Here is a 24,508-nt window from a genome sequence, read left to right on the forward strand (position 1 = left end):
AAAACAAAAAAACAATGCGCAAGAAACATTTTTGTTAAATTGTTTGGTGTATTGTAGACTAGACTAGACTCTACAAAAACTTCAGAGGTTAAAAAAGCGTTATTCTTGATACCAATACGCACCAGAAATGTACTTTAAACCCTGTTTTCCCCACATTTTTTATTCATCAAAACTGTTTGAAATAAAAACGAGACAACTTAGAGTAATGAAAAAATAATAAGAGGCTTTTTAACTAATTACTCCTTGTAATAATTTAATTTACATGACTTTTATGGCATGAGAACCATAAAAACATTTTGAAGTGAAAAATGTCGCCTCCTGCTGGTATGTCAATCACAGGTGGAGACCAATTATTTTGCACAAAGATTATCACAATAAACTCAGTTCTCTCTTTGTTTATTTCTTTAAGTCAGAGCAAAAACATTTGCCCTCTGATTCCAATCAAGGAGATACAGGCTATCCATCTCATCTGTGTATCTTGAAGCCTTAGGCAGGAACATGACCAGACTTCCTGATTGTACAGGAGGATCTGCGCGTTCATGACTCCAGGTCACACCTTCTCCAGCCAGCTGCGCGTCAAGAAAATGACCCCCTGCTGACTGAGAGCCAATACGCCCCTACGCGTAAAGATTCCCAGAGGGATAAAGAAAATTGTGCGGCGATGATGCATACGACAACCGTAACTGGACAACTTGACAGCGTGTTTGAACAAATGCAGGCTCCTCCACTGGGCATGCTCCATCTGCTGTGAGAGAAGAGCTGGGCACGGTGTGAATAACAGGCAGTTTGGGCGTTTTTTTGGAGGAGGATTGTCGCCCTCTCATCACCACCATCATCATCTGATTTTTTTTTATTCAGCAAAGCAACACAGAAAATAGCTCAGCCCTGCTTCTCAACAGAGTGTTGTTTTCAACCTAGTAATGTATGAATGACAAGGAAAGTCTCTGAGGAGGTGATCATCTCTCCGCTGAGACAAAGACCTGCTGCAGCCCACAGTGTCGTTGCACGCAGAGAAGGAGCGGGGCTGCGCGTCGGTGTGAAGGAGGTGAGTCTGTAGGCAGCAACAAACAGAGGAGGCAGAGAAGGAAGCTGAGGCGAGGAGTCTCCATCAGGCGCTGTCCGCTCAGCACCACCGCAGTCACCTTGCTGTGAAAGTCATAAACCTGCTCAGGACTGATCGGATCAATCACTGGAAACTTAGGGAGCCCAATGAGCTGACGCGAGGGAACAGTGCCAGCTTTTTTATCTCGACATCTTGGATGTAGCGACGATGTGACGTCCATTCTTGATGTGATGCCATTGGCTGCGATCATTTTGGATTTCGATTCTATACCCTCCAGTGTCTCCGGCAGCTATACGCGCGTAGGATCCTCAGTTGCAGGTGTTTGTAGAAAATATTGAAGGGTTTAAAGGGGACGTAGCCTGATGCGCGTCAAGTCTTTCTTTCATAGTTGGTGAGACACGACAGGTTGCCTCTACGCGCTGCTTTCCTTATATAATTGTTGATATCTGCTGTGCATGGGGACACTGTGCGCCTAGACTTACCTTTGCGATGAAGGGAACTTACTGGAGAAATGCCTAGGGGACGCAATGGGCTTGAGCGACGACAAGGATCGCATTGTGATAAACGTGGGAGGGATCAGACATCAGACATACCGCAGCACCCTGCGCACCCTACCTGGCACTCGCTTGTCCTGGCTAGCAGAGCCTGATGCCCCCAACCACTTTGACTATGACGCCAAGATCGAGGAGTTCTTCTTCGACCGCCACCCTGGCGTTTTTGCACACATCCTTAATTACTACAGGACAGGTAAGCTGCACTGCCCAGCTGATGTCTGTGGGCCTCTCTACGAGGAGGAGCTGGCCTTTTGGGGCATCGATGAGACAGACGTGGAGCCCTGCTGCTGGATGACCTATCGCCAGCACCGGGAGGCAGAGGAGGCCCTTGATAGTTTCGGTGGGGGAGGCTTGTTAGATCTGGTAAACGATGAAACGGAGCCAGAGCAGGAGCATGGTGAGGATGATGTGGATGAGATGACAAGGAGGCTGGCGCAGGGGGACACACATGACGCCAGGAGTGGGAGCCTGTGGAGCCGGTGGCAGAAGTATTGTTGGGCTCTGTTTGAGGACCCTTACTCCTCTAAATATGCAAGGGTGAGTTCATTTAAGTTATTTCTTTTTGTAGATTTAACTTTGTTCTGTAATTTAAACCTCTGATATAAACTTCATTTGGAGTTAAAGTAGGTACAGCAACAGCTAAGAGTAAAATAAAGTATCTACTGGCTGATCTGGAGCAGTCGAAGCTGCTGCATGAAAAGAAGTCTAGTTGTGAAAGTGTCTGCTGTCTCTAGGATGGAGGATGAAGCAGAGATTGATGGATCTGGGAGGTTCAGATGGGCTTTTGATGACCTTGAAATTGCCCTCCCAGGGGTCTCCACGGCGCAGAAGGGGGGAGGGTGGGCTGAGGGATGAGGGATGGGGGTGTTGTCAACAAAAGACCTCATCTTTCAAAACAATTCACACGCTTTCCAAACCTCCTCCATCTCACAGGAGAGGACACAGGACCCTGATTGTGACTCTTACAGGTCCTTGGATTGATATTTCCAGGACACCAGGATCCCTGGGAAGCTTGGTGCTTTGGTTAAATAGGTCAGGTACAAATTAGGAAAGCAGATCTTTGGCACCACTAGAATTTAATGGCAGACCTCCAAACAAAAATGAGGTTGCTGTTTGAAAGGACATTTTTGCTCTTTCTAGCAGGCTCTTTTCCATCTGGGCACAATGCCTCTGCATAGTGAGGATGAAAGGATTTTACACCTTCAGATTATGATTTGAAATGACCAGTGCTCCCTACAAAGGTCTCTATGCTGCCTGCTGGTGTAACAGATGTAGCAGACTGATTGGTGTAATTACTTATCAGGTCTGTCCAGGAAGTGTAAACTGTATTGACATGTTTCCACTCCTCCTGCAAGCAAGGTTACTTAACCGACAAACTCGTAGAGTTGAATTATGTTTGACCCTGAATGCAGAGAAATTTCCTAAAGAGGGAAAACTCCTCAGACGTCCTACATTTCACAGCCAGTGAGACAAAGCTGAGATTAAAGATTGACAGAGCTCCACCAAGACAGTGGAAGAAGATTAATTAGAAGTGAGCCTCAGAGTTAATCACAGCCTCTATTCACAGTGGATCCATCAATGGAAAACCCTTGTCACTGCATATAACTGCAGGACTGTGGTTTGACAGCCACAGTGAGAACAAGCCAATAAAGAACAGACAATCATTGCCTGTCACCCCGCCTCTCCTAGCCACACCGTTCCCAAGTGTCACAAAGACACATTAACTGGAAGAGGCGGTCTAATGAGATGCAGCGTTTGATACTTTGAGGAGTGTTTGCAGAGACAGTGTGTCAGAAGGAATTTGTGGTTAACATGAAAGTCTTCCATAAGTATGAGGATTGATCACAAGTGTGCTGTCTGATTGGGATGGATGTTTTGTTGTATCGCCGATTGATGCTAGAAAAAACTCAGCCAATCACAGCAGCAGCTGAGTCTAATTCTCACGATCCAGTTATCCAAACTCCCTTGGTTTTCATTAAAAACCCTGTAAGGACTTCATGATGGATCTTGAAATTGTTTTATTTTCATAAAATTCCTTTTTTTTTTAAAAATCTACAATTCAAAACAATATAACCAGCACCAAAGTAGTTATTTTCTAATGCTGTTTTTCACAGTACATGGTTGGGTCAAACACAAATCAAATTATCTGATAGAAAATCACTAAGACAACACTTCATCAGCTGGCAAAGTTTTACATTGAGAAGTAAAATCTGCCCTTTTTTTTTTTTTTTGAAGGAAAAGATTTCTTGGTTTCATTTTTTAGTAACAAAAGATAAAGAACAAAAGAGCAGATGCAAGCAAAAAGAAGAGTGATGGAGCACCGTCCCTGTATACAAGACAACGTTTCATCCAAAAACACTAAAACGCAGGAAAAAAAAAAAAATTGCGTTTACACTGAAACGCTGAGGAACTGGCAACGCTGTAGTAAGCATGCCAGTCCTGTAGGTGGTGCTATAACTGTCTCGTCCAGAAGCCGCTTTTGGGATGTCTCCACCGAAGTAGAGTCGAGCCGATCATCTGGTGTATTGGTGAATGCTAAGAGCAGAAGTGGAGTGACATATGCACATTTTGTATAAAAACAGTTAGCGCAGGGACCTGCAACCTTTACCTTCATAGGAGCCATTCGGCCCCAGCTCACCTGTATTAAAGTCATTCAGGAGCCACAAAATCTAATTTATCTTCACAGATTTTTTTTTACAGAAATTAAATACAAAAAAAAAGAAAAAAATGCCTAAATTCCCAAAAATTTGAAATTTCAAAACTGTTCTAAAATTTCATAAATTTGCAAAAAATATTTGAAAAACTGTCTTTTAACAAATTTGCTCCATTTTAAATTATCTTTAAAAAAATGGAGAAAAAAATGCAGATATTAGAAAAAAAGTGAAATTTAAACATTTGCAAAATCTTAAAAATTTGGAATAATCTCTAAATAAAAAAAACAAGTCTACAAAAAACGAATTTCAAAAATTTTGCTAAAAGTTAAAAAAAATAAATAACTAATAACACAAATAATTAATAAACAATACAATAATGAATTAAAATCTGTATTTCATTGATATTTTTTAAATCCACAGGGAGCCACAGCAAAGGAGTTAGAGAGCTGCATGAGGCTCCACAGCCGCAGGTTGCAGACCCCTGAGTAAGCGTTTCCACTGACAATGCCGACTTATTGTTTACACGGCAGTGGTGTCGGCAGTGTTTCAGAAAAATCCCACTCTGGAGGCCGTTCTCAAAAGTTTGCGTTCTAGGGTGTCTGAAAGGCCGTTTCTGTGTAAGCGCGAGGCCAAAACGTAACAAAACTTTTGCGTTTCACCCTTGTTGTGTAAACAGCCCCTAAAATACGGGTTAAACTGTTTATGATAATGTTCATTCCAACCCACATGCAGCAGTTATTCTGCAATGGTCTGTTAAAACTTGAAAGTCTATCAATAAAACGAAGAGTGAGGTTATGCTAGCTCTGCTTGGTGAGGTTGGAGTTGGCAGGACGTTACCAGGATTTATTACATGTTATGGGCACGTCTTAGAGCATGGGGCTGTGAGTAACACTAAACATATAGTCCAGCACACTAAACTATGCTACAAACTGAGTTTACAAAGTTTGCTTGCTGTTACGTTTCTAACAACAGATAGGTAACTAAAAATAAACACATCACTTTATCGCTTTGCACTCTGTAAAAATTTGTCTTGAATAAAGAAAAAAAGAAGATCTGCTCTCCATGCAATTACTTCCAAAACAAATGCATGAGTCGGCAAGAGTCACGTCCTTGCAACTGTAAGTGATGGTGCTCATGGGAAATGGTCCCAAAAACACTACAGATTCTTGATAGTCCTCACAGTGCCTTTAAGTTTACATACTGAATGGCTCCTGAAATCCAGCTTCAATTCAGATTAATAGTAAAGCAAGAACAAATTCAGAACTTTTACAAATCAAAGACAGTTTGGTTAAAATTTCAGTGTATTCCTCCAATCAAACGACAATCTGTGCCAGCTTCACCAGCATGAATATAATGGGTTTGTCTTGCATCTGTAAGGTAATGTCAGTGTCTGATTCACTCACTGTCGGTCTGCTTTATTGAAAGAATACAATCACTAGTCTTCATTTTTAAAATCAACTCGAAGCAGCTGAAAACAAACAAGTCAGAGCATCACTATTGATTTCAATCTGCTCTGTTTTGTGATAGAATTGTTGGTATTATATTCAAGGATGTACTTGTTACTTTGTGCAGCACATACTGTAGAGGGGGTGGACAAAACAACAATATTACGCAACCCAATACCTTAACACCTCACACACAGTGCTAATGCCTCAAGATTTGACACAAAAATCTCTCTAACACCACGCAAACAGAAGCTTGAGGTTAGCTTGTTGAGGCACTTTTTCAAGACTGCCTTGCTTGCTCGGATTAAAATATCAAACATCCCTTTCGTCCACATTCTATTTTTATTTTATCGACAGTAATTAGAGTTTGGACAACAGAGAAGACAGTCACACAAAGAGGATGAGGACAGAGAATCACTGCAGCTTAAAAAAACATTAATCCAGTGTGTCAGTGTTTCTAAGACCTTTTTTTATCATGTTTGTTTGTGCTGAATCAAATGATGACCCTAGTCTTCATTAAAACTCTGACTCTTCTTTTAGCTCAGCACGATTTGTCTCAATGAACAAAGAGGACAGCCTGCTGAAAGAATAGAAGTCAGTGTGTGTGTGTGTGTGTGTGTGTGTGTGTGTGTGTGTGTGTGTGTGTGTGTGTGTGTGTGTGTTTGTAGTCTCTGCTAGCACACTGTCTCCCTCTGGACTATCATACCAGCATGGGTTGGAAGCAGACATTCATAAGCAGCAGCAATTTCCTCGTCACAATGCGATGAATTGCCAGTGATGAGATGATTGGATGCGGACCTGTTTTCCATCATGGCTGCGTGTTTGCCTTAGTGACACACTGTGGATAGACTCAACTGATTAAGACTGTGTTTCCTCTGCTGGATGGAATATATGTCAGACCTCCTCATGCCCAGACGTGCCTCCCTCCCTCAGTGCTGTTCAATACTTCTTCCAGCTGCTTAATAAGTCTGAGCATTTGTTTGAGAAGCACTACAGAGCATCACTTACTCTCTTAAAGACATCTTCATGCACAGACAAGCTGCTATTGATTCAACTTTTGGTGATCTGTATGATGATTAAGTAGCTATCTTCTCTTGTTGTCTGCCTCTGTCTACTAGCCCGACTATCTACTCGCTGCAGATCCCCTTTGAAGATACAGCTGGCTACTCCCATTCATCCAGTACAGCTCACTGTGGCACAGACAGTACAGCACGATCAGAGGAGGATAACACGAGTGCGGGGTTTGCAATCAAACCCCTCGAGAGCGTACTGTATCTTTTACATCCATGTAGTATACATTGGAAACACAAGAGCCCAGATGTGATGAAATATGATCATCTAATCAATACTTAATGAAGGCTAACGTGCACTTTTCCCATCAAGGGAGATATATGTTTCTCATAGGAGTCTGTGTAAGCCTCTTAGCTGGATGTGATTCCCAAGGTGTGATCATCTAGGCAGCATGACCTTGTGTAGAAAAGGCCGGTTGCACTGGTAATGCTGAAGGGAAGAGTCCAGGCTAAATTTAGTCAAAGGGTTTACACTAATGTCCTGTCTCCTGCTGCTGCTTGCGGCTCTTTGTAATTCTGCATGTAGCATACCCTTGAACATGCCGTGACCTTGAGATCAGCTGAGGGAAGAGATGCGAGATTGTCAGGCTTGCATTGATTGTCCCTTTTACAATGACACTTCTGAATCAAGATATGTAGAGAGCGGAGAGACAGCCCAGGAGGGGGGAGTGAGATAGGGAAAGTCAATGCCACCGTCACTGTAAAACCAGAAGACACTGTCTTACAGATGAGATTGAATTGCATTGTGTTCTGCTAAGAGCTGCTGGTGGATTGTTTGGTTTAATAACCCCTCATGAATTACTGTGCCCTTTCTCCTCTCTGTTCCTCCTTCTCCCCCCCGTCTCCTTCACACTCTGTCTCCTTTGTCTCCTCTGTCCTGGATCCTCCATGTTTTCGCTGCTCAGTGGGTGGCTCTGGCCTCGCTCTTCTTCATTCTGGTGTCCATCACCACCTTCTGTCTGGAGACCCATGAGGCCTTCAACCCCATTATCAACCGCACTGAGCTCGAGATGGTGAACAACGTTACAATCGAGCACATCTACCAGGAGACTGAGACGGCGGCCTACCTCACCTACATTGAAGGAGTTTGTGTGGTTTGGTTTACTTTTGAATTTCTGATGCGAATAACTTTCTGCCCAAACAAATGTGACTTCATACGAAACGCCCTAAACATCATCGACTTCGTGGCCATCCTGCCCTTCTACCTGGAGGTCGGCCTCAGCGGCCTCTCGTCAAAGGCAGCTAAGGACGTGCTGGGTTTCCTGAGAGTAGTCCGTTTTGTTCGAATCCTGCGTATCTTCAAGCTGACCCGTCACTTTGTGGGACTAAGGGTTCTGGGCCACACCTTAAGGGCCAGCACCAACGAGTTCCTGCTCCTCATCATCTTCCTCGCTCTTGGCGTCCTCATCTTTGCTACTATGATCTACTACGCTGAACGAATCGGAGCTAACCCTAACGACCCACGAGCCAGCGAACACACGCACTTCAAGAACATCCCGATCGGATTCTGGTGGGCTGTGGTGACCATGACTACCCTCGGCTATGGAGATATGTACCCGCAGACAACGTCCGGCATGCTGGTTGGAGCCCTGTGCGCCTTGGCCGGTGTGCTTACCATTGCAATGCCTGTCCCTGTGATCGTCAACAACTTTGGAATGTATTACTCGCTGGCCATGGCAAAACAGAAACTACCAAAGAAAAAAAATAGGCATATCCCTCGGGCACCCCAACCAGGTTCTCCAAACTTCTGTAAGACAAGCATCAGCTCCCAACACCCAAGCCCCATCGCCCATGATGACGTTTTCGAGATAAAGTTTCAAGGTAAGAAACAAGCACTATGATATGTTGATGTCTTATTGCTGTTATATATCCAATGTCTATCAGATGGTGACCTTAACATGGGATTCATTCAATGAGTTTCTCAATGGAAAGCATATTTTTGGATGCAAGAGCCGAGGTAGTATGTGTGTAGCCTTCTTATTGACTTATTTCTCGATGTGGTGAGTCACTCTTTGTTTGTTGCCATTTTATTCATTGTTGGGGACATGTAAGCAGATGCCGGGGTGACTTAATCTCTCTGAATCCCTCGGCTAGACTTGACGCCAACATGTATTGACCTTTGATGAGGTTTGTGCTCAAAACAAATAGATGAACAGAGTGCGCTGCAAACATCAAGACAGAAGCCATACAGTACTTAAGGTCTTATTGTGTGGGTTAATCCCTCAGGACACTCAATGTGAAAACTGAAGATATAGATATTAAGAAAAAAAGACACTTGAAACTAGATTTTTCCCTTTGTTTTGCCTCTTCTTGGTTTTTCTACAAGATTCCAAACTGAACGGTGAGGCAGCTAACGCAGCTCTGGCCAATGAGGATTGCCCTCATATAGACCAGGCGATATCTCCGGAGGAAATCTTCAGCCCCAGCGAGAGAGAGCGGCCCTGCTTCCTGGTCACCACTGCTGAACGCCCCAACCACACAGGGGGCAGAGTGAGGAGGGGTACGTACAGTAACAGCCAATCACAGGCCCCTGTGAGACACTGACACCCCATAGACCTTAGCCAGGATGCGTTCTTTCCCTCTTTGCTGAGTGTTACACCTCAGTTTTACTAAGGCACATACTCACAGATACAAACAGACCTCTTTTTACAACCTTCACACACTCACAGCAACTGCTTCCCCTCAATCATCCCTTTGGGAAATGTATATAGTACAATTAACGTTAGCATCTGTTCAGGCCAAGCACAATCACCACAATGTCAATAATATTTGTCCACATCTACATAATATATTTTTTGATACCATGCATAATGTAATATCGCCATCTATTTATGAGTAAGAAAGCTATTTTCGAGATTTATATGATCTAGAATGTGTTGTCTTACATGCCTAAAAAGTGTTTTATGTGCTATGCGTGTACCATGTATGTATATGTGTTTTAATGATAAATACCATGCAGGATCCTGACTTATGAGTACATTGCTCTTGACCATTACGGTGCATGAAGTGTCTTGCTGATGGGTGCTATCAGTCTGGTGAAGGAGCACAACACAAATGGAGGAAGGCCGAAGTCAAGTATTCAATTTTGGTTTAGATTTTTACTCTTAAAAATTACTTTTCATTTATTTTACCTACACAGAATAAGCTACAAAACATCCCTCCAAGTCTGGAGCTGAGTGTGTAGTCAGCACATGAAAACTATCAAATTCTACCTGTAGCTTTGAATACATTCCCTGCCTGAGAGTGCCTACCTTTACAAGTCTTTTATAGTGTTATACTCCAAACCATTCCAGTACCACCCGGTGCATGCTGTTGTACTCCTGATGCACTCAATGCATGGAGAATAATAATCTGTCTCAAGTCTGTGTTGACCTGTTTCTCTGGAGTCAAAAACAAGAAAGCAACAGGTGTAGTACAACCAGTGAGGAACACCAAAAACAGTCTGTCATGGATTCAAAGCTGCAGTGTACTCAGAACGTTCTCTGTTTTTCAACTGAAGGTTATGAAAAGCCTTGGAGCCTTAACAGCATGTCTGGCATGAGCGGGGATGCCTCTGGAGTGTCCTCAGTGTCCGCCCTGCCCTGCAGCCCACCCTGTCTAATGCAGCACTCACATTCTCCCATCCCATCCATTATGTAGCATGGTTGAGTAGCAGACACAATGCCATTGGAAGGCCAGTCCACACTCCTCCTCCTTATCTTTCCTGTCAAATTTTTGCTTTTACACTTGCCTTCGCTCCTGCTTTACTCATTTTTTGATTTCTTTATTTTTCTTGAAAACTGTATCTTAACTGTGCTAAAAATTGAGCTTCCCAAGTGTTCTCCTTGGGTGTGTCATCATATCCTGAATGACTATAAACACTGACACATGCCACTCTGCATGGGTCACCTCAGTTGCGGACAAAGCACTGTTTAACTTCTACCACAGGCTAACTCCCCTCTTTTCCTGTGTTTACATCATTGCCTGTTGCTCTGTTGCTTTTGATCTCGCATATTCTTCTGCCAGTAACTTTTTATCTCATCTGCTTTTTACTATTTTGTGAAAGAAATTTTCATAAGATGTAACCCCTGCAAACAATATACATGGCTTTGAAACATATCCAAAAGGTATCATTGCCAGCTGTTAAGGGAGCTCCTGCTAAGTGCTTTGTACGTTGCAAAGTAGAGACGTTATTATTCTGAAAGTGCAATCAGATGAGACTCGTGTAATCTGAGTGGCCATCAAAAAAAAAGAAAAAAAGAAAACGTGTTGTTAATGTCCAATGCAATAGAGAGATGGTGACAATTCCTATGAAACTAATGATGAACAAGTCTAATGTTAAAAGAACTCAAACTGTTTGTTCATTTGCATGAAGTGCATGAGAAATTATGTTCAACAAGAAGCTAACGCAGTAAGTGTAAGGAAAAAAGAAAACATTCTTACTTTAGATTCTGAAGCTTTTTCGTTTGTTATGCATTTTGAGACAGCTTTACAAGAGACTCAGTCATAGCAGAGGTTTTTATGTAGCTGCCATTCTTTGCCTTTCCCCAAAAACATTACATTTATTTTATTGTACTTATCTGACTGGGGCCTCCGACAAAAATAGCATGATTTCACTTGAAGAATTTGTCTTAAAGCCAACTAATGCTGTTATGAGCATAAATAGTTTTATACTGATATGTTTACAAGTAGGTATTAGTTTTTAAACCTTATCAGTAGTCGGCAGCAATTTGTTAAAGCTGTGGCGCCTAAACTAAGGCCATAATGATAAAACAATGGTGCCTTCTTACATGGCGAGGCAAAGTGAGGAACAAATCAACACAATTTTACACCAGAGCTCCTAGCGTAGCATTAACACACTTTATATAATGCTCATAACAGTGTGATGAAAGCTTTATTTTGTAGGGTGCACTTTATAGGTTTTGCGCCACACTTGAAACCTTGATAACAGTGAAAAAAAAATCCCCTTTTGTTATTACTCCTACGCCATCCAAGACATGTGTTAAACCTTTAAGATGGCACAAACGTAGCTCACCAGCTTATTATAAAGTCCCCATTTCCAGAGAAAAAGTTACGACTAAGCACAAAACTCTATGCGAGGGGACCAGGCAACTCTACAGGACTACAAACACTAAACTACTGTCAGCAAGGGTTGTCACGACGACTCCTGCTGTCTGTATGTCTTACTTAAAAAAAAAACACCAATACTGTTACTGTTACATGTATTGAAACTGTCCCAGTAATTATGCACAATTCTTTCAGGGCACTTTAACAAATTTTATTTTGACCAATTCTAAAGGTTAACTTCAAGAAGAAGAAATAAGTATAGCAAGTCATTTGAGTTTTGTTTCTATTCTGAATGAGCAGAGTTTCACATTTGCAGTCATGTCTCTTGTGGTTACTAATGGACGTTATATATTTGAAAATAAAACAAAATAAAAAAAACCTTGTGAAAATTTGATGTGAACAGATGCAGGTGAATTATATGCTCATGCAATTCAAGTGGGGAAAAAAAGTACAATAAGACACAGTATGGGATGTGGGTCTACTTGGGGAAAGGTAAATGCATGTATTTTACATTTATGCAACAGAAAAGTATTCAAATAAAATATGTAAATATAAGTCCTTGCATGAAATAAATTTTATACACAATGAGCATTTTAGACTCCGTTTTTATTCAACTGCACATGCATACATACAACTTCCTCTTCCAAAGGCTGTTTGACCCTCTTTCCTATCTGTGCCTGGGGTCAAAGAGAGCATAAAAAACAAGGTGACTGTGAGAGCATGACACAGAGTCGCATGACACTGATCGACTACTGTACATCAACATGTAAAATGCAGCATGATTGGGCATGTGTATTAACCGACTCAGAGTCCAACCTCTGCACACAGACAGTTTGTCTGATGCCTTGGCTAACGCATGGGATACACATGGTAAACCCGAGGTTTACCATGAGGAACTAACGGAGCACATTTTCTTTACTCTCCAAGCTAGTGTCATTTCCCACCTCTCCTTGCACCTCAGAGGTATCCATCATCGCCATCATTTCCACCATTCTACATAATTTGTGTAATAATTTATTTTTGTTATTGTTTTTTTATATGTTTATAGAGACCCAGCGACAGCACCGGAGCAGACAACCAACAGAGTCAGTTTGTGTTATGAACCATGGTGTACCTACCACTATGTGTATGACCCATAATGGCCCATCACCCACTTGATAGTGTTGTAGCATTGTTGTGTGTATTACTTAGTCTTTTTAAATGGGTGTGACAGTGACAACCTGTGCATCACAAACTCAGCATAGATGTAGCACTGAGGAAGTTTTGTTGTCAAGCCTTATGTAGCTCAGTTTCTGTGACTGGTTACTGTGTTGTAATTTGTGTGCCTATTTTTGGTGTGTGCCAGTGCTGTAAATACGCTTTTTTGTGTGCTGAAGTTGTGTGTACCAATGTTTTTGAGTGATCATCAAATATCTGTGTGCTTCTTCTGTTGAAAGAAAAAAAATGTTGCTCCGATCTTAACCACCGACCCTTACGCCCCACTTCTCAAGCAAAAACCTGTCACTTGTCATGTCAGCCAGACTAAACAACTGAAAAACAAATTGTTAACTTTGCACTGTCATGGTCACATCTTTGTAGACTTTTGCACTTTTTTGCACCAGTGAACTTTTGACATTCCTTTGATATGTTTTCAAGCATCAAAGAGATAACATCCACAAAAGAAAATAGATGTTCATACTTAAAAAATTAAAAACACAACTCTTGTACTAATGAGGCATTAAAAACTGTATGCATTAAGATATCCACAATATTCACAAAGCAGACGCTTTTTTCTGATGTCAGGCTAAAGGTCTGGAAGCTCAAATGCTGTTGAAGTGTTGTACCAATGTAGTCTGTAATTGAAACATAAGACCTTTGATACTTTTTTGAATAATTTCGATACTTCCTGATAAGTTGACTGGAAAAAAAATAGAAAGAACCAATGAGAGATCTTGTAATATTTCAAAGAAAACAACATATATCATAACCTTAGACTGTATGATAAATGAAAGTAGCCTCTGAGACGTCACCCAATTTTTTTCTGAAATGGAGTTTTGAGGCAAATTTTTGGTGGAGGCATATTGTGAATGAGGCTTTGAGCCTCCACACTAACAGCTGTGGGCTTCTTTGGCTTCGTGTCGCGTGTATGTGGGTTTCGGTACTTCTGGAGTCAGCCTCAAGCTGACACCTAGTTTTACAGTTTCCACAGCAAACTGTAAAACAAATGTACAACATTGAGCAGTTGGGAGGTACGGTACCTTGCTCAAGGGCACCTCGACGGTGCTCAGGAAATTATGGTGAGAACTCTCCAGCTATCAGCCAAATTTTCAATCTTTGTCCATGCTGGGACTTGAACCAGTGACCCAATGGACTGAGCTACTACTGCCCCAGTTTTTAGCCTTTCTGCATTGCCTCATATTTTTAGAACAGAAGTTTCCGCTTGACCAGAAAATGTGGTCTTTTTAAATTATTTGCTACCTTAAATCGGCTTACTAGAGTTACTCCTGAAGAATTAAACATCAAGAGGGCTAAGTTCTCTAGTCAATGTTTATGTTGGCTCAGTAGTGGTAAATGCTAACATTTACTCCTGAAGATTTCATTTTATGTTGACTAATTTGTTAGTTTTTTCTTTTAAAGTGTTTTTGGGGTGTCTTTCTGTCTTTATTGATAGGACAGCTGAGAGGGGACAGGAAACTTGTGGGATAGAGAGAGACATGGCCCCAGTGAAGGGTCATGGCTGCAAGTGAAACCTGTGACTGCTGTGACAAAGATCATAGCCTCTGTACAAAGGGCGTGATCTCAAAGCACCAGGCCAATGACATCCCTGATTCCTCATCTTTATCCCGCACTTTACACTCAACCTAAAAATAACTTCAATGCAGCATTTGAGCTTACCACCCTGGGCACGACACGAGAAGAGAAGGTCACTTTGTGAATAAGGTATACTATTGAATAATGTAACTAGTATAGCGAATGTTAAACCTCCAGCTTATTTCTAACAGACTTTTACAGCAAACTGGATGCCAATTGAATGTTTACATATCTTCTTATAAAGCTAAAGTTTGATTTGCTTTTGCAGCTTATATACAAAATACAGAGATTCATACTGCATTTACACTTTAATTGACAATCATGAAGAATTTAATCATTATTTTCCTGTATACATGAAACATCTATATCATTATGTATTACTTATCAATGCCAAATCATGACTCATTATACTGGACAAGTGCCTCTGTTATGCAAATTCTTCTCACCATTCATCGTGTTAGTAAAGCCAAGCAGACATGATGAATCATATACATTATTTAAATGAGTCATCAGTCACCAGCTGTTGAAAACAAGTATCAATTTAGTACTCTAAGAAAGAAGATAGAAGGACCCCATCACACACATCAGCTTCTACAGGCAAGCACTGATCACACGTATCGTCAAACAAAAAGGAGATCCACTCAGTCAAATGTACAACTTCACTGTTTGAGTAGAAAAGTTAGTGAAAAGGGACCAACTTTTTACCAAACAACTGCATACACACTGCCAACAGCCTACTGGGATCTGTGCGCAGTCAGGAACAGCAGGTCTGAATCTGCCAACAGAGCTCGGCACAAGTGGGGGGGACAGTGTGCTACTCATTGTCCACCACACACACACACACACACACACAAACACACACACACACACACACACACACACACACACACACACACACACACACACACACACACACACACACACACACACACACACACACACATAGACACACCTACACAATAAACTCAAACAGCTGTTGTCATGGAACAAATTAATTACTCAACAAAGAGGCAACTACTGTGTGCCATTTAGTGAGAGTTCAGAGTGTGTGTTTTGAACACTGTATTCTGTGGTTAGTTATCTCAATAAGGTGTTCAGTGATCTTTGATTGGTTTGTTGTTTAGGGATTTTTGTGTCTTTTTTGACAAATACAGTTCAGGCTTGTACAATAAATAGTAATAAATAAAAAAACACAGAAATTATCTTTTTTCAATGAGTGTTCATTTATTTTTCCAACCTAACCCAGGTAAAAGCACATTTATTTAAATTCAGAAATACATAAAGTTTTTTTGTTGAGTTGCATAAAAAGTTTTTACTTAAAAGCTAAAAATGTTCCAAAAGTATAAACCTTGAGCCATTCTTGGTCCTTTCATTACACCGGGATCATAAAAAAAGGCTTCAGACCTGCTCTTGGTCCAGCTTTGCTGCACTGCAGGCGCTCACAGCTCATAAATATGCAAGTTGGGTCAAACACAGCGGACGAACTTCTCCCAGGAGGGCTTAACGAAGTATACAGTGTAAAAGCGGTGCAAACGAGACTAACAGAACATCAAAGACTATGACACAGACTGACAAGGGCACAAAGTAATGATGGACAGCGTCAGGATAAAATAATGCTGTGTTAGAGGTAAATCATGAAGATGGCCAGGAGATTTTCAGAAAGAAGCGCAGAGATTGACTGCCTCCTGACACTCAGGATCACAGCAATAAAACAGCTGACATGGGGAAGATGGAGCTATAGCACCAGTCTAGCCCATCCCTCACATGCTGCATTATGGCCTCACACGAGAGGACAAAGATGGCAGGTGGACCAGGAGCCATGAGCGCTGGCCATGTCCTGCAAAGCCATCTGCCTCCATCATGTCCATCAAAGTGATGGGCTGGTCAGAGAAATGATGGCTTATGTCCTCATGTGACATAACTCAGCCTTGTCTGAGCACATGGCTACATTTATGACGACTGGAGGTCTGACCCTTTCAAGGAGCTCAAGTAGAAGATGAAAGTTATCTCATTCCCAAAGGCACTGGAAGTAACTGAAAGTATGCAGGCCACAAAAACCAGTTATATGTATTCACGTATCCAGCATGTTTTCTGTGAATCAAAGTGCATCATGCTAAAAATGATGATGTCTCAGTGTGACTAAGGTGGAATTGTTGCAGAGTCAGTCATCTCAGCGCATACAGCCATTGAGTGTCCAGCTCCGCAGCCAATAAGAAGAGGTCTGAGCCCTGAAAGGAACTGCGGCTGAAGGACGTCGGTCTGTGAACCGTCCCCACACATCCCGTGTTCGTTCCAGCCCCAGGAGAGGAGGCTCCCCCCTGAAAAGAAGAGGGGTGGGGGGGTCACTAAAACTGACAGCAGAGAGGCCGGGCTGCCACCCCGTACCATGTGGGCTAAAATTAGCAGTCTAGTGAAAAAAAAGAGTCTGGGTGCAAGAAAAACAAAAGGCATGCAAGAGACACAGACGCACATACATGCACACATGCAGAGCCTCCCCATTCTCTACATTGACACTCCGCCAGTAATAAAGACTCCCTGCTTTTCACAGCTGGTGAGGTGTTGGTGGGTGTGGTCAGGTCTGCATCACTGAGGAGACACGTGCCATGGCAACACAGTTACCTAATAGGCTCCATTGCCATGGCAACAGAAGCGAGCTTGCTTTCTCAAGGGTAACACATCTTGAAGCTTTCCCTGTCCTGCAGTTGTGTGTGTGTGTGTGTCTCTCATGCCATCATTTTCATGTATTCCACACCGTGCGGCTTCTTTTGTCTTTGTGCGTTTCTGGTTTGTCTCAGTGGCTTCAAAAGATATGGACTTGCCAAGTGACACATATGCTTTGGCCAGTTAACGACCAGGATATCATGCCAGCAGCTTATGTCAGAGTGAGATATTAGCACAAACATGTAGCTTTTTAAAACACTGCATGTTTTCTAGAACGGCATCTTTGATTTAGGTTATTCAGAAAACATCCTGGTTATATCATTTAATCTGTTGAATAGATTTGTTCTTTAGGGAAAAAAGCCTTATTTTGGTGCTGTGCCTAATTCATGGACTCACTGACTGGAGTACAGCACATCAGTGTTTCCATGGCAACAAAGTGCCTGCACAATATTCTGCACAAAGAAAGGCTTTAAAATCAAGACACTCGAACCAAAAGCCAAATCCTTGTCAACAAGTCCTGCTTTGATTTTACATTCACTTTAAATCTCACTCAAGATTAACAACATAGTGAAGTTAGCAGCAGGCGCCTTTTGTTAGCATGACTTTTAAAATCTGATCTGAGTTCTTTGTCCTTACACGTCCCTGTTGAGTTCAAGATGTTCACATAACAAAACTCTTTCCCCAGATTGGATGAGCTGTGCCCACAGCGTCTTTGGCCCCACCTTGACCACCGATGATGAGTTTCACACTTGAGGAGAACTCCTCAAGTGCAAACGGGCAAAAGCTAAACAGGCAACAGATATCATGAGCAGCAGCATGCAATGCTCTTCGTTCCTTTCTGCCTGACCTACTTCAGCACCAGAAATAGCAGCACTCAGGTCTCTGCTTCCAATCCTGTTTTGCTATTTCATTGCTCCTGCCACTGCGCTCGAGACAGAAGGAGGAAAAGAGGAGAGCGTGGCACAGGAGGGAGATGCACCAGGTTCAGCTGAGCTCTCCCAGCACTGGTTCTGCTTTCTCATCACATAACTGAACTTGTGGCAGCACAGAGCAGTGCTCTGTGAGACCTGTCATTATGATGGACAGCCTGTGTTAACCATTCCCTAATTATAATGGCACATCCAGTTAACTGTAAATTGGTCAGAACATTGAAAGTGGAAGGCCATTTGCTTGTCAAAATACCAGCGACGTCAAGCATTTCCTCTCTAATGGAGCTCATGTTTCAGTGTTCCTGTGCGTATTTATATTCATGCTGATGTAAAAAAAACTGGGCCAGTGTTCAAAATTTAATGCCAAAAAATGTTACTTCCAAAAAGGCGACTGTTGAGTGGAGAGTAGGAGACTTTTGGCGAGCCTTCAAAGAATCAAATTTATTTCCTCTTTTCATCAGATGATTAAATCAAACCATCCTAGATTTATTTGTTTAAGATGTTTTTTTAAGGGATGTGACTGTGATGTCTATTTTCTGTTCTGTTCAGACTGCTCTCCAAACAATCTTCAACAGGAAAAACATGCTTGGAGATGTGTGTGTGTGTAATTCAGCTCTTTTACAGGCTTGTTCAAGTAATTGCTTCTGTCAGTGATACCATCTATCTGTGCTGTAATTACTTCCTGATGCAAAAGGCCACAGAGCAATGAGCTGACCTCAGAAATCCTCTGCAGCATTACCAGAAGGATTAATATTTCACACTGATGTTTAACTGTAATGTATTCGACTGTTCCTTACTAACTCTTTAGTACAGGGAGGAGGATAACTTGAAACAGTTTAGCTGTGCCTGTGTGTATTCCCTGTTCTTTTATGCAGTAGATGCTGCGGTCACGTCAGGCCATAAGTGGAGTCTCTCGTTCCAGCTGCTTGCACGTTCTTTAACCAGTGAGTTCAAACTATTTCTGCTTAATTTCTCAGAGCCTTCTTTTCCTCTTTGTACATTTTAAAGTGCATTTGTGTTAAAAACCTTGTTCTAAATTTTATCTACTTTCCTGCATCATTAAATGTTCTGATACTGGCAAATTATTTAGTTTTTAAGCATGGGAAGAAAAGCTCAAGGGGAGGTTTTGGACGACACACTTACCTACAATGGCGAGGTTATGTTCTGATCCACAGGCGATCTGTCGAGAAAATACAAATAAAAAGAGTTGAAAATGCATGTTAAGAGCAGAAAGCACTTTTAGGACTGTAATATCCAAGAATTGTTATGCCGACATGGATACTGAAATATTTTGTAACAAAACCTGCTCTGAAAGTGAAATAAAAACACATGTGTCAAGATCTAGTCATCCAACTTTTATTCAAAACTGCATGCAACGTGGGTGCACAAAAGCAGAATGTAAGAGTTAATATACTCAATAACTGCATTAGACTCTTTCAGACTCTCTACTCCACACCCAGACATCATAATGCAGAGCAAAACCTTATCAGTTAAGTGTTCCTAAAAGCGAAACCACACGGCGAGGCTGTCTAGAAGAGTTAATGCAACTGTCGCAGGAGTGCTGGTCTCTGCTGGCAAAAACCTTTTTACAAATTAATGGGCTTTTTCTGCAATCCTTCCCCTTTATACCTGCTGCAAGAATCAAAGGGCAGATTTAAATTCTGCTCCTGCATGCCACAAAAATCAGGAGACTGAGCCCCATAGATGCAAGCTTGGGCGGTTGAAACTTTTCTGTTGTGCCCTGTGAATATATCCTTGCTTTAACAGTCTGAACAGCTTTGAATCAACACTTTTTTTTTATAAACAACACAGCTCTGATCCACTCACAATAACCAACTCCTGAACCCCTGACAGGAAAACAGCTCCTCCAGTGAAGTTCAGTAGCCTCATAAAAATGAGACAGATTACCGAGTAACATCTGTGTGTAAGGAGGAGTAACATGGTAGGGTGGACTGGAAGATTCATAGCCTGCTTTACTAATCCATCTTTGCACACCCAAAGTAACTATACGTTGACATGCGCCAGCATTGCTGCAATGATCAGCGCTCAGTGAAGGAGTGTTCCGGAGCTTGCCCTTGCCCGTCCCTGACATCTCCTTTATTGGCAACTATCTCTAGCCATTAAGACTTCAGGTTAACTGCTGCAGTCCTGTGATGCTCACACATAAATGGCCTTATGGGAAAAGAAACCCCGCCTTCACTGGATGTAAGTGGTCCTCTGGGAGTGTGTGTATGTGTGTGTGTGACGCAGGGTGTAGTGATTCTATTCCTTGGGAACCTGCTCTTAGCACGCCTGGCTCTCGATCACTGGCATCCTGTCTTACCTCATACATAACAAACATCAGCTGTTGTATTTTTTATGGGCTGCTGCCCCCTACAGGACTCACATGATTTTTCTTATAAAACATGATGAAGACGGCAGCAACAATGAGAGTCACTGTTGGGCGGGGAAAAAAAATCACAAAAGGTTCACAAGTTTCTGAGACAAAAAGAAGCGTTACCTGTGTTGCTCCATTGAGGGCTTTAACTTCTGCAGGCAGGCAACACTTCTTGTCTCCACCTTCAGCTGAAGGATCTGATGACTCCTGATCTGGGTTCTGATTGGCTGAATGTCGACCCAGCTGTCCATAACTTCCTCTGCCCCATGTAAAAACTCTTCCACTCTCTAAAAAATGTCAGATGACTATGTTAAGACCCCGTGACTGCATTTTAAAGCAGCTCTGACTCAATATGCTATCTTAATTCACCTGTTTGAGCAACAATGTGTGTCCACCCACTCCACACATTCACAACTTTCTCTCCGCCCAGCAGCGAGGGCTTCACAGGAGAGGGAGAGGACACAAAGGGTTCTGTGCTGATCAGCTGGCCGTGTTTGTTGCTGCCCCATACAAACAAATCTCCATCTCCTGCACACAGACAGGAGCAATGTCACTTATCATCCAGCAGAGGAAGCAAAGGAGGATGGAGCAGTAACTGCAAGGTGCTGCTTTACTTGTTAAAAGACAATGTTTGAACATGACAAAGTCAACTGAGGCTTTGCCACACCAGTTTGTAAATCTGAATTATCGTCTGCCAGAGCAAATAAGTCATGAGTTTGCACATTGATTTGGTTACTGAACAAACAAGACTCACTTCCACAATCTGACAGTGTAACTGCAGGTTGGGGAAGAGAATAAAAAGCCCAGCATTTTTTGCTTGAAAGTTCGTTGTCCTCTATCTAAACTAGAAAAAAAAACTGATTGAGCTGACAGCAGCTGGAGTGAACAGAAACCTGAAGCTGAACTGGGAGGTTCAGGTTAAGACAGAGGGTTTCAGTCTTTGCCACTTTGGCAGCCTCTTCTTATTGATTCTGGTGCAAATATCTTACTGGGATGCCAAGACATAGAATAACAAAGCAAAAGCAACCTTTCTTTTTAACCTTGTGCTTCATTGAGTGTATGTGCTGGCTTGTAGCTATCCGTGTTAGTAAAGGTTTTCAATTTCAGCACGTATGAAATAATCATTATGTATCCCAGATTCATACCTGTGAGGCACACACAGTGCACTGAGCCTGCAGCCACCATGTGTGAGGTAATCTCATCTAGACCTGTAACAAAGGCACAAATAGCTGATTCATAAGAGACACTGTTAATCATGAACAGCTGAACTGCATTATGTTCTCTTATCATTCATGTTCCACTAACCTGGTACCACACAGGGCACTGTGGAGTTGAGGTACAATGGAACAGGATGTGGACTGAGTGCCCGCTTCGCGTGACTGAAGAGTCCACATCCCCACTGGTAAACACATCCGGAGTCTGAAGGTGGAAGAGAAAATTAATGTGTAGGAATTGAAACCTAAAAGGAAATTTGCGTTTTTTTTTTATGAATGCTCACCAGAAGTAGCGAGTGAATGTCTGAGCCCTGCTGCTACACTCACCACTGGCTCTTTCAGACTCTGTGACAAAAGACCACAAAACAGTGACATCTGATGACAAAAAGCAAGGTAAAGTTGGAGTGAAGTTGACAAGTAGGTTTTCAAGTGCTCACCTCCACAAGCAGCGGATCTGAGGAGTGTGTGACTGTCTGTCCAACACCCAGTTGACCAAACGCATTGGAGCCACATGACAGCACCCGACCACAGTCTGTAAAGAAACAAAAAATAAATTTCTTTCATATTTATAAACCTGGAAATATCTGTACTAGTTCCTGAAGCAACGTGTGGGAAAGTACAGAATATAAGGAGGGTGGGTAGAGAGCAGTCTCCTTGGAACCTCTCCAGCTGTTGCTTAATTTAGGGCAACAGTAATTAGCAGATTTGTGTGTCTAATCCTGCAGTTCATGAGAGAAGAAAAGCAGATATTTAAAAGATTTGATGTAATCACAGGCAAGAGTTTTAGTTTGATTACAATACAGCCCTACATTAGTGAAAAGTGGGTTTTATCTCAGTTGCTCGTATAGTGCTACCAGACACTAGAAAATATCAAACACTTAGTTCTATATTTTACTTTTTTGACACAAGTGTGGCTTAAATATTCAGAAAAAGGGTGGAAACACTCTTTATTTTCAAATATGATACACAAAGGAAAACTTTTCATCATTTTCTATTTATTATCATTATTAGATGCAAAGTGCAATATTTTGATAACCTTCTTTTAGATAATTTTGCTCATGAAAAAAAGAATTCCAGCACCCCAGATAAATTTGATGGCATTTAAGACATAGGCATGTTAAGCTTCTGAAAAACATGTTCATTAGTGTACTGGGTTGGGACTTCAAAATGAGAAATTACTGCATCAGTGGGGCGCGGCATGGTGGCGATCTGCCTGTGACACTGCTGAGGTGTTAATGAAGTCCAGGCTGCTCTGATATTCAGCTCCAGCTGGTCTGTATTTTTTTGCAATGGGTGTTTCTCATCTTCCTTTTGATAAATATCCCACAGATTCTTTACGGGGATCAGGTCGGGTGAATTGGCTGGCCAATCAAGCACAGCAGTATCATGGTTACTCGACCATTTGGTAGTAGCTTTTGCACTGTCGGTGTTGATGGAAAAGGGATTTAGCATCTCCATAAAGGTTGTCAGAAAAAGTGAGGTGCTTAAAAATCTGAATGTAAAATTCACATTAGACATCAAACACTTTAAATTTTGCACCTCTCCACTCTTCTTTTGAATATTAAAAGACTCTTGGGAGACTGTGAGACCTGGATGAAATGTCAAATTTACCTTAACCTGAAAAAAGAACCAGACACAACTTTTTCTTGTCTTGTAAATCTATCAAATCCCTTCATACTCAGTTTAGAACATAACATTACAGCATGGTTTGAAAAGAAGCTCACCAGTCAGGAGAAGTGTAAAATCCCAACCACAGGCTACTTTGGTGACCTTCTGGCTCAGGCTGTGGCAAAGCTGAAAAGTAGAGATGTCTGCATTGTGCCCAAGTCCCAGCTGGCCTTTGTGATTCTGTCCACAAACAAAAACCTCTCCATCCTCTGTTCAGCACAAAACATTAACAATTGGAAACAACAGAAGACATTCATTGTTAGTATGGAAAGTCGAATTAGAAGTTATGGTTGTTTTCAACAGGAATATTTAAGTTAAATATTTTTGTGGAAAGAACATTAATCTTAAAGTGGTGTTTTATGGTTGTTAATGGGATGGGTAAGAGGACTGGCATATAAGCCAATACAAACAGTAGGGTTTGTAAGTCTATTTAACCACGAGGGTGCGCCATGTGACTTATTTAGCTCATAAAGCTGAACACATGTTGTTAACCGGTGAACAGAGGCTCTTGAATGACTTTGCTGTAGAGATGTACACTTAAGGATCTTACCTGTAGTAACCACAGAGTGACCTCCGCCTCCGATAACAACCAGCACTGTCTTATTTTGTAAAGGAGACGTGTCTGAGAGCCGGGGCGTTAACTGGTCCTCCACATTTCCCTGCCCCAGCTGACCGTAGCTGTTGGCTCCCTGACAGACATGGCAAAAGTTTATCAATCATTTTAGAAAAAACGCAGACCAATTCACTCAACGGTTAACCGTTAAACAGATCATAACGGCTGTTCGTGCACGTTGTACATTGTTAGCCGGAGTGAAGCTAATAATGAAGCTAACGTTGACAAAAGTGCTCCGCTACGCTCCTTAAGACGCTGTCAGTCTGTGTAAGGTGAGTATTTGATAAGAATATACAACACGAGCATACAAATACCACTTTTACACTCAAATGGGGAAGATAACGAACTTACCCACGCGTGTAAACAAAACTCAGTACGCGAGCTCGTTTCCATGGAGTACACTGCTGAATCACGGCTTGATTTG

At 41.9% G+C, this 24,508-nt stretch overlaps 2 protein-coding genes across 5 annotated transcripts; one reads left to right on the plus strand and one right to left on the minus strand.

Moving 5' to 3' along the window:
- Nucleotides 1-525: 525 nt before the first annotated feature.
- Nucleotides 526-18,652, plus strand: kcnc1b (potassium voltage-gated channel, Shaw-related subfamily, member 1b). 4 transcript variants are annotated; one of them, XM_074678348.1, is made up of 5 exons: nucleotides 526-2,154; nucleotides 7,692-8,607; nucleotides 9,113-9,286; nucleotides 12,881-12,917; nucleotides 17,969-18,652. In XM_074678348.1, the coding sequence occupies exons 1-5, from the start codon at nucleotides 1,591-1,593 to the stop codon at nucleotides 18,018-18,020; spliced, it is 1,743 nt and encodes a 580-aa protein (XP_074534449.1). In that variant the 5' UTR covers nucleotides 526-1,590; the 3' UTR covers nucleotides 18,021-18,652. The 4 variants fall into 4 exon arrangements, with proteins under 4 accessions (XP_074534449.1, XP_074534447.1, XP_074534450.1 ...); XM_074678346.1 differs by lacking the exons at nucleotides 12,881-12,917; nucleotides 17,969-18,652 and adding an exon at nucleotides 10,286-12,864; XM_074678349.1 differs by lacking the exon at nucleotides 12,881-12,917 and having other exon boundaries at nucleotides 527-2,154.
- Nucleotides 15,831-24,506, minus strand: sergef (secretion regulating guanine nucleotide exchange factor). Its single transcript, XM_074678358.1, has 11 exons — nucleotides 24,436-24,506; nucleotides 24,022-24,160; nucleotides 23,528-23,680; nucleotides 22,241-22,335; nucleotides 22,088-22,148; nucleotides 21,895-22,008; nucleotides 21,735-21,797; nucleotides 20,959-21,117; nucleotides 20,713-20,876; nucleotides 19,356-19,392; nucleotides 15,831-16,940 (listed from the first exon to the last, which is right to left on the minus strand). Exons 1-11 carry the CDS (start codon nucleotides 24,475-24,477, stop codon nucleotides 16,762-16,764), a joined length of 1,206 nt encoding a protein of 401 aa, XP_074534459.1. The 5' UTR covers nucleotides 24,478-24,506; the 3' UTR covers nucleotides 15,831-16,761.
- Between the last annotated feature and the right edge of the window lie 2 nt (nucleotides 24,507-24,508).

Source organism: Halichoeres trimaculatus, unplaced genomic scaffold, assembly GCF_033239565.1.
Source record: "Halichoeres trimaculatus isolate MK-OKI-2021-1 unplaced genomic scaffold, fHalTri1.1 fHalTri1_scaffold_10, whole genome shotgun sequence".
In the NCBI taxonomy this organism is placed as follows: domain Eukaryota; kingdom Metazoa; phylum Chordata; class Actinopteri; order Labriformes; family Labridae; genus Halichoeres; species Halichoeres trimaculatus.

Bases quoted from the DNA above. Each gene is read 5' to 3' on its own strand.
- kcnc1b (XM_074678346.1), top strand. From the start codon at position 1,591: ATGGGCTTGAGCGACGACAAGGATCGCATTGTGATAAACGTGGGAGGG. The intron at 2,155-7,691 runs GTGAGTTCATTT...TTCGCTGCTCAG, and splicing joins ACTCCTCTAAATATGCAAGG to TGGGTGGCTCTGGCCTCGCT. The intron at 9,287-10,285 runs GTACGTACAGTA...TTTCAACTGAAG, and splicing joins AGGGGGCAGAGTGAGGAGGG to GTTATGAAAAGCCTTGGAGC.
- sergef (XM_074678358.1), bottom strand. From the start codon at position 24,477: ATGGAAACGAGCTCGCGTACTGAGTTTTGTTTACACGCGTGG. The intron at 23,681-24,021 runs GTAAGATCCTTA...TGTGCTGAACAG, and splicing joins TCACTCTGTGGTTACTACAG to AGGATGGAGAGGTTTTTGTT. The intron at 22,336-23,527 runs GTGAGCTTCTTT...GTTTCTTTACAG, and splicing joins TTTTACACTTCTCCTGACTG to ACTGTGGTCGGGTGCTGTCA.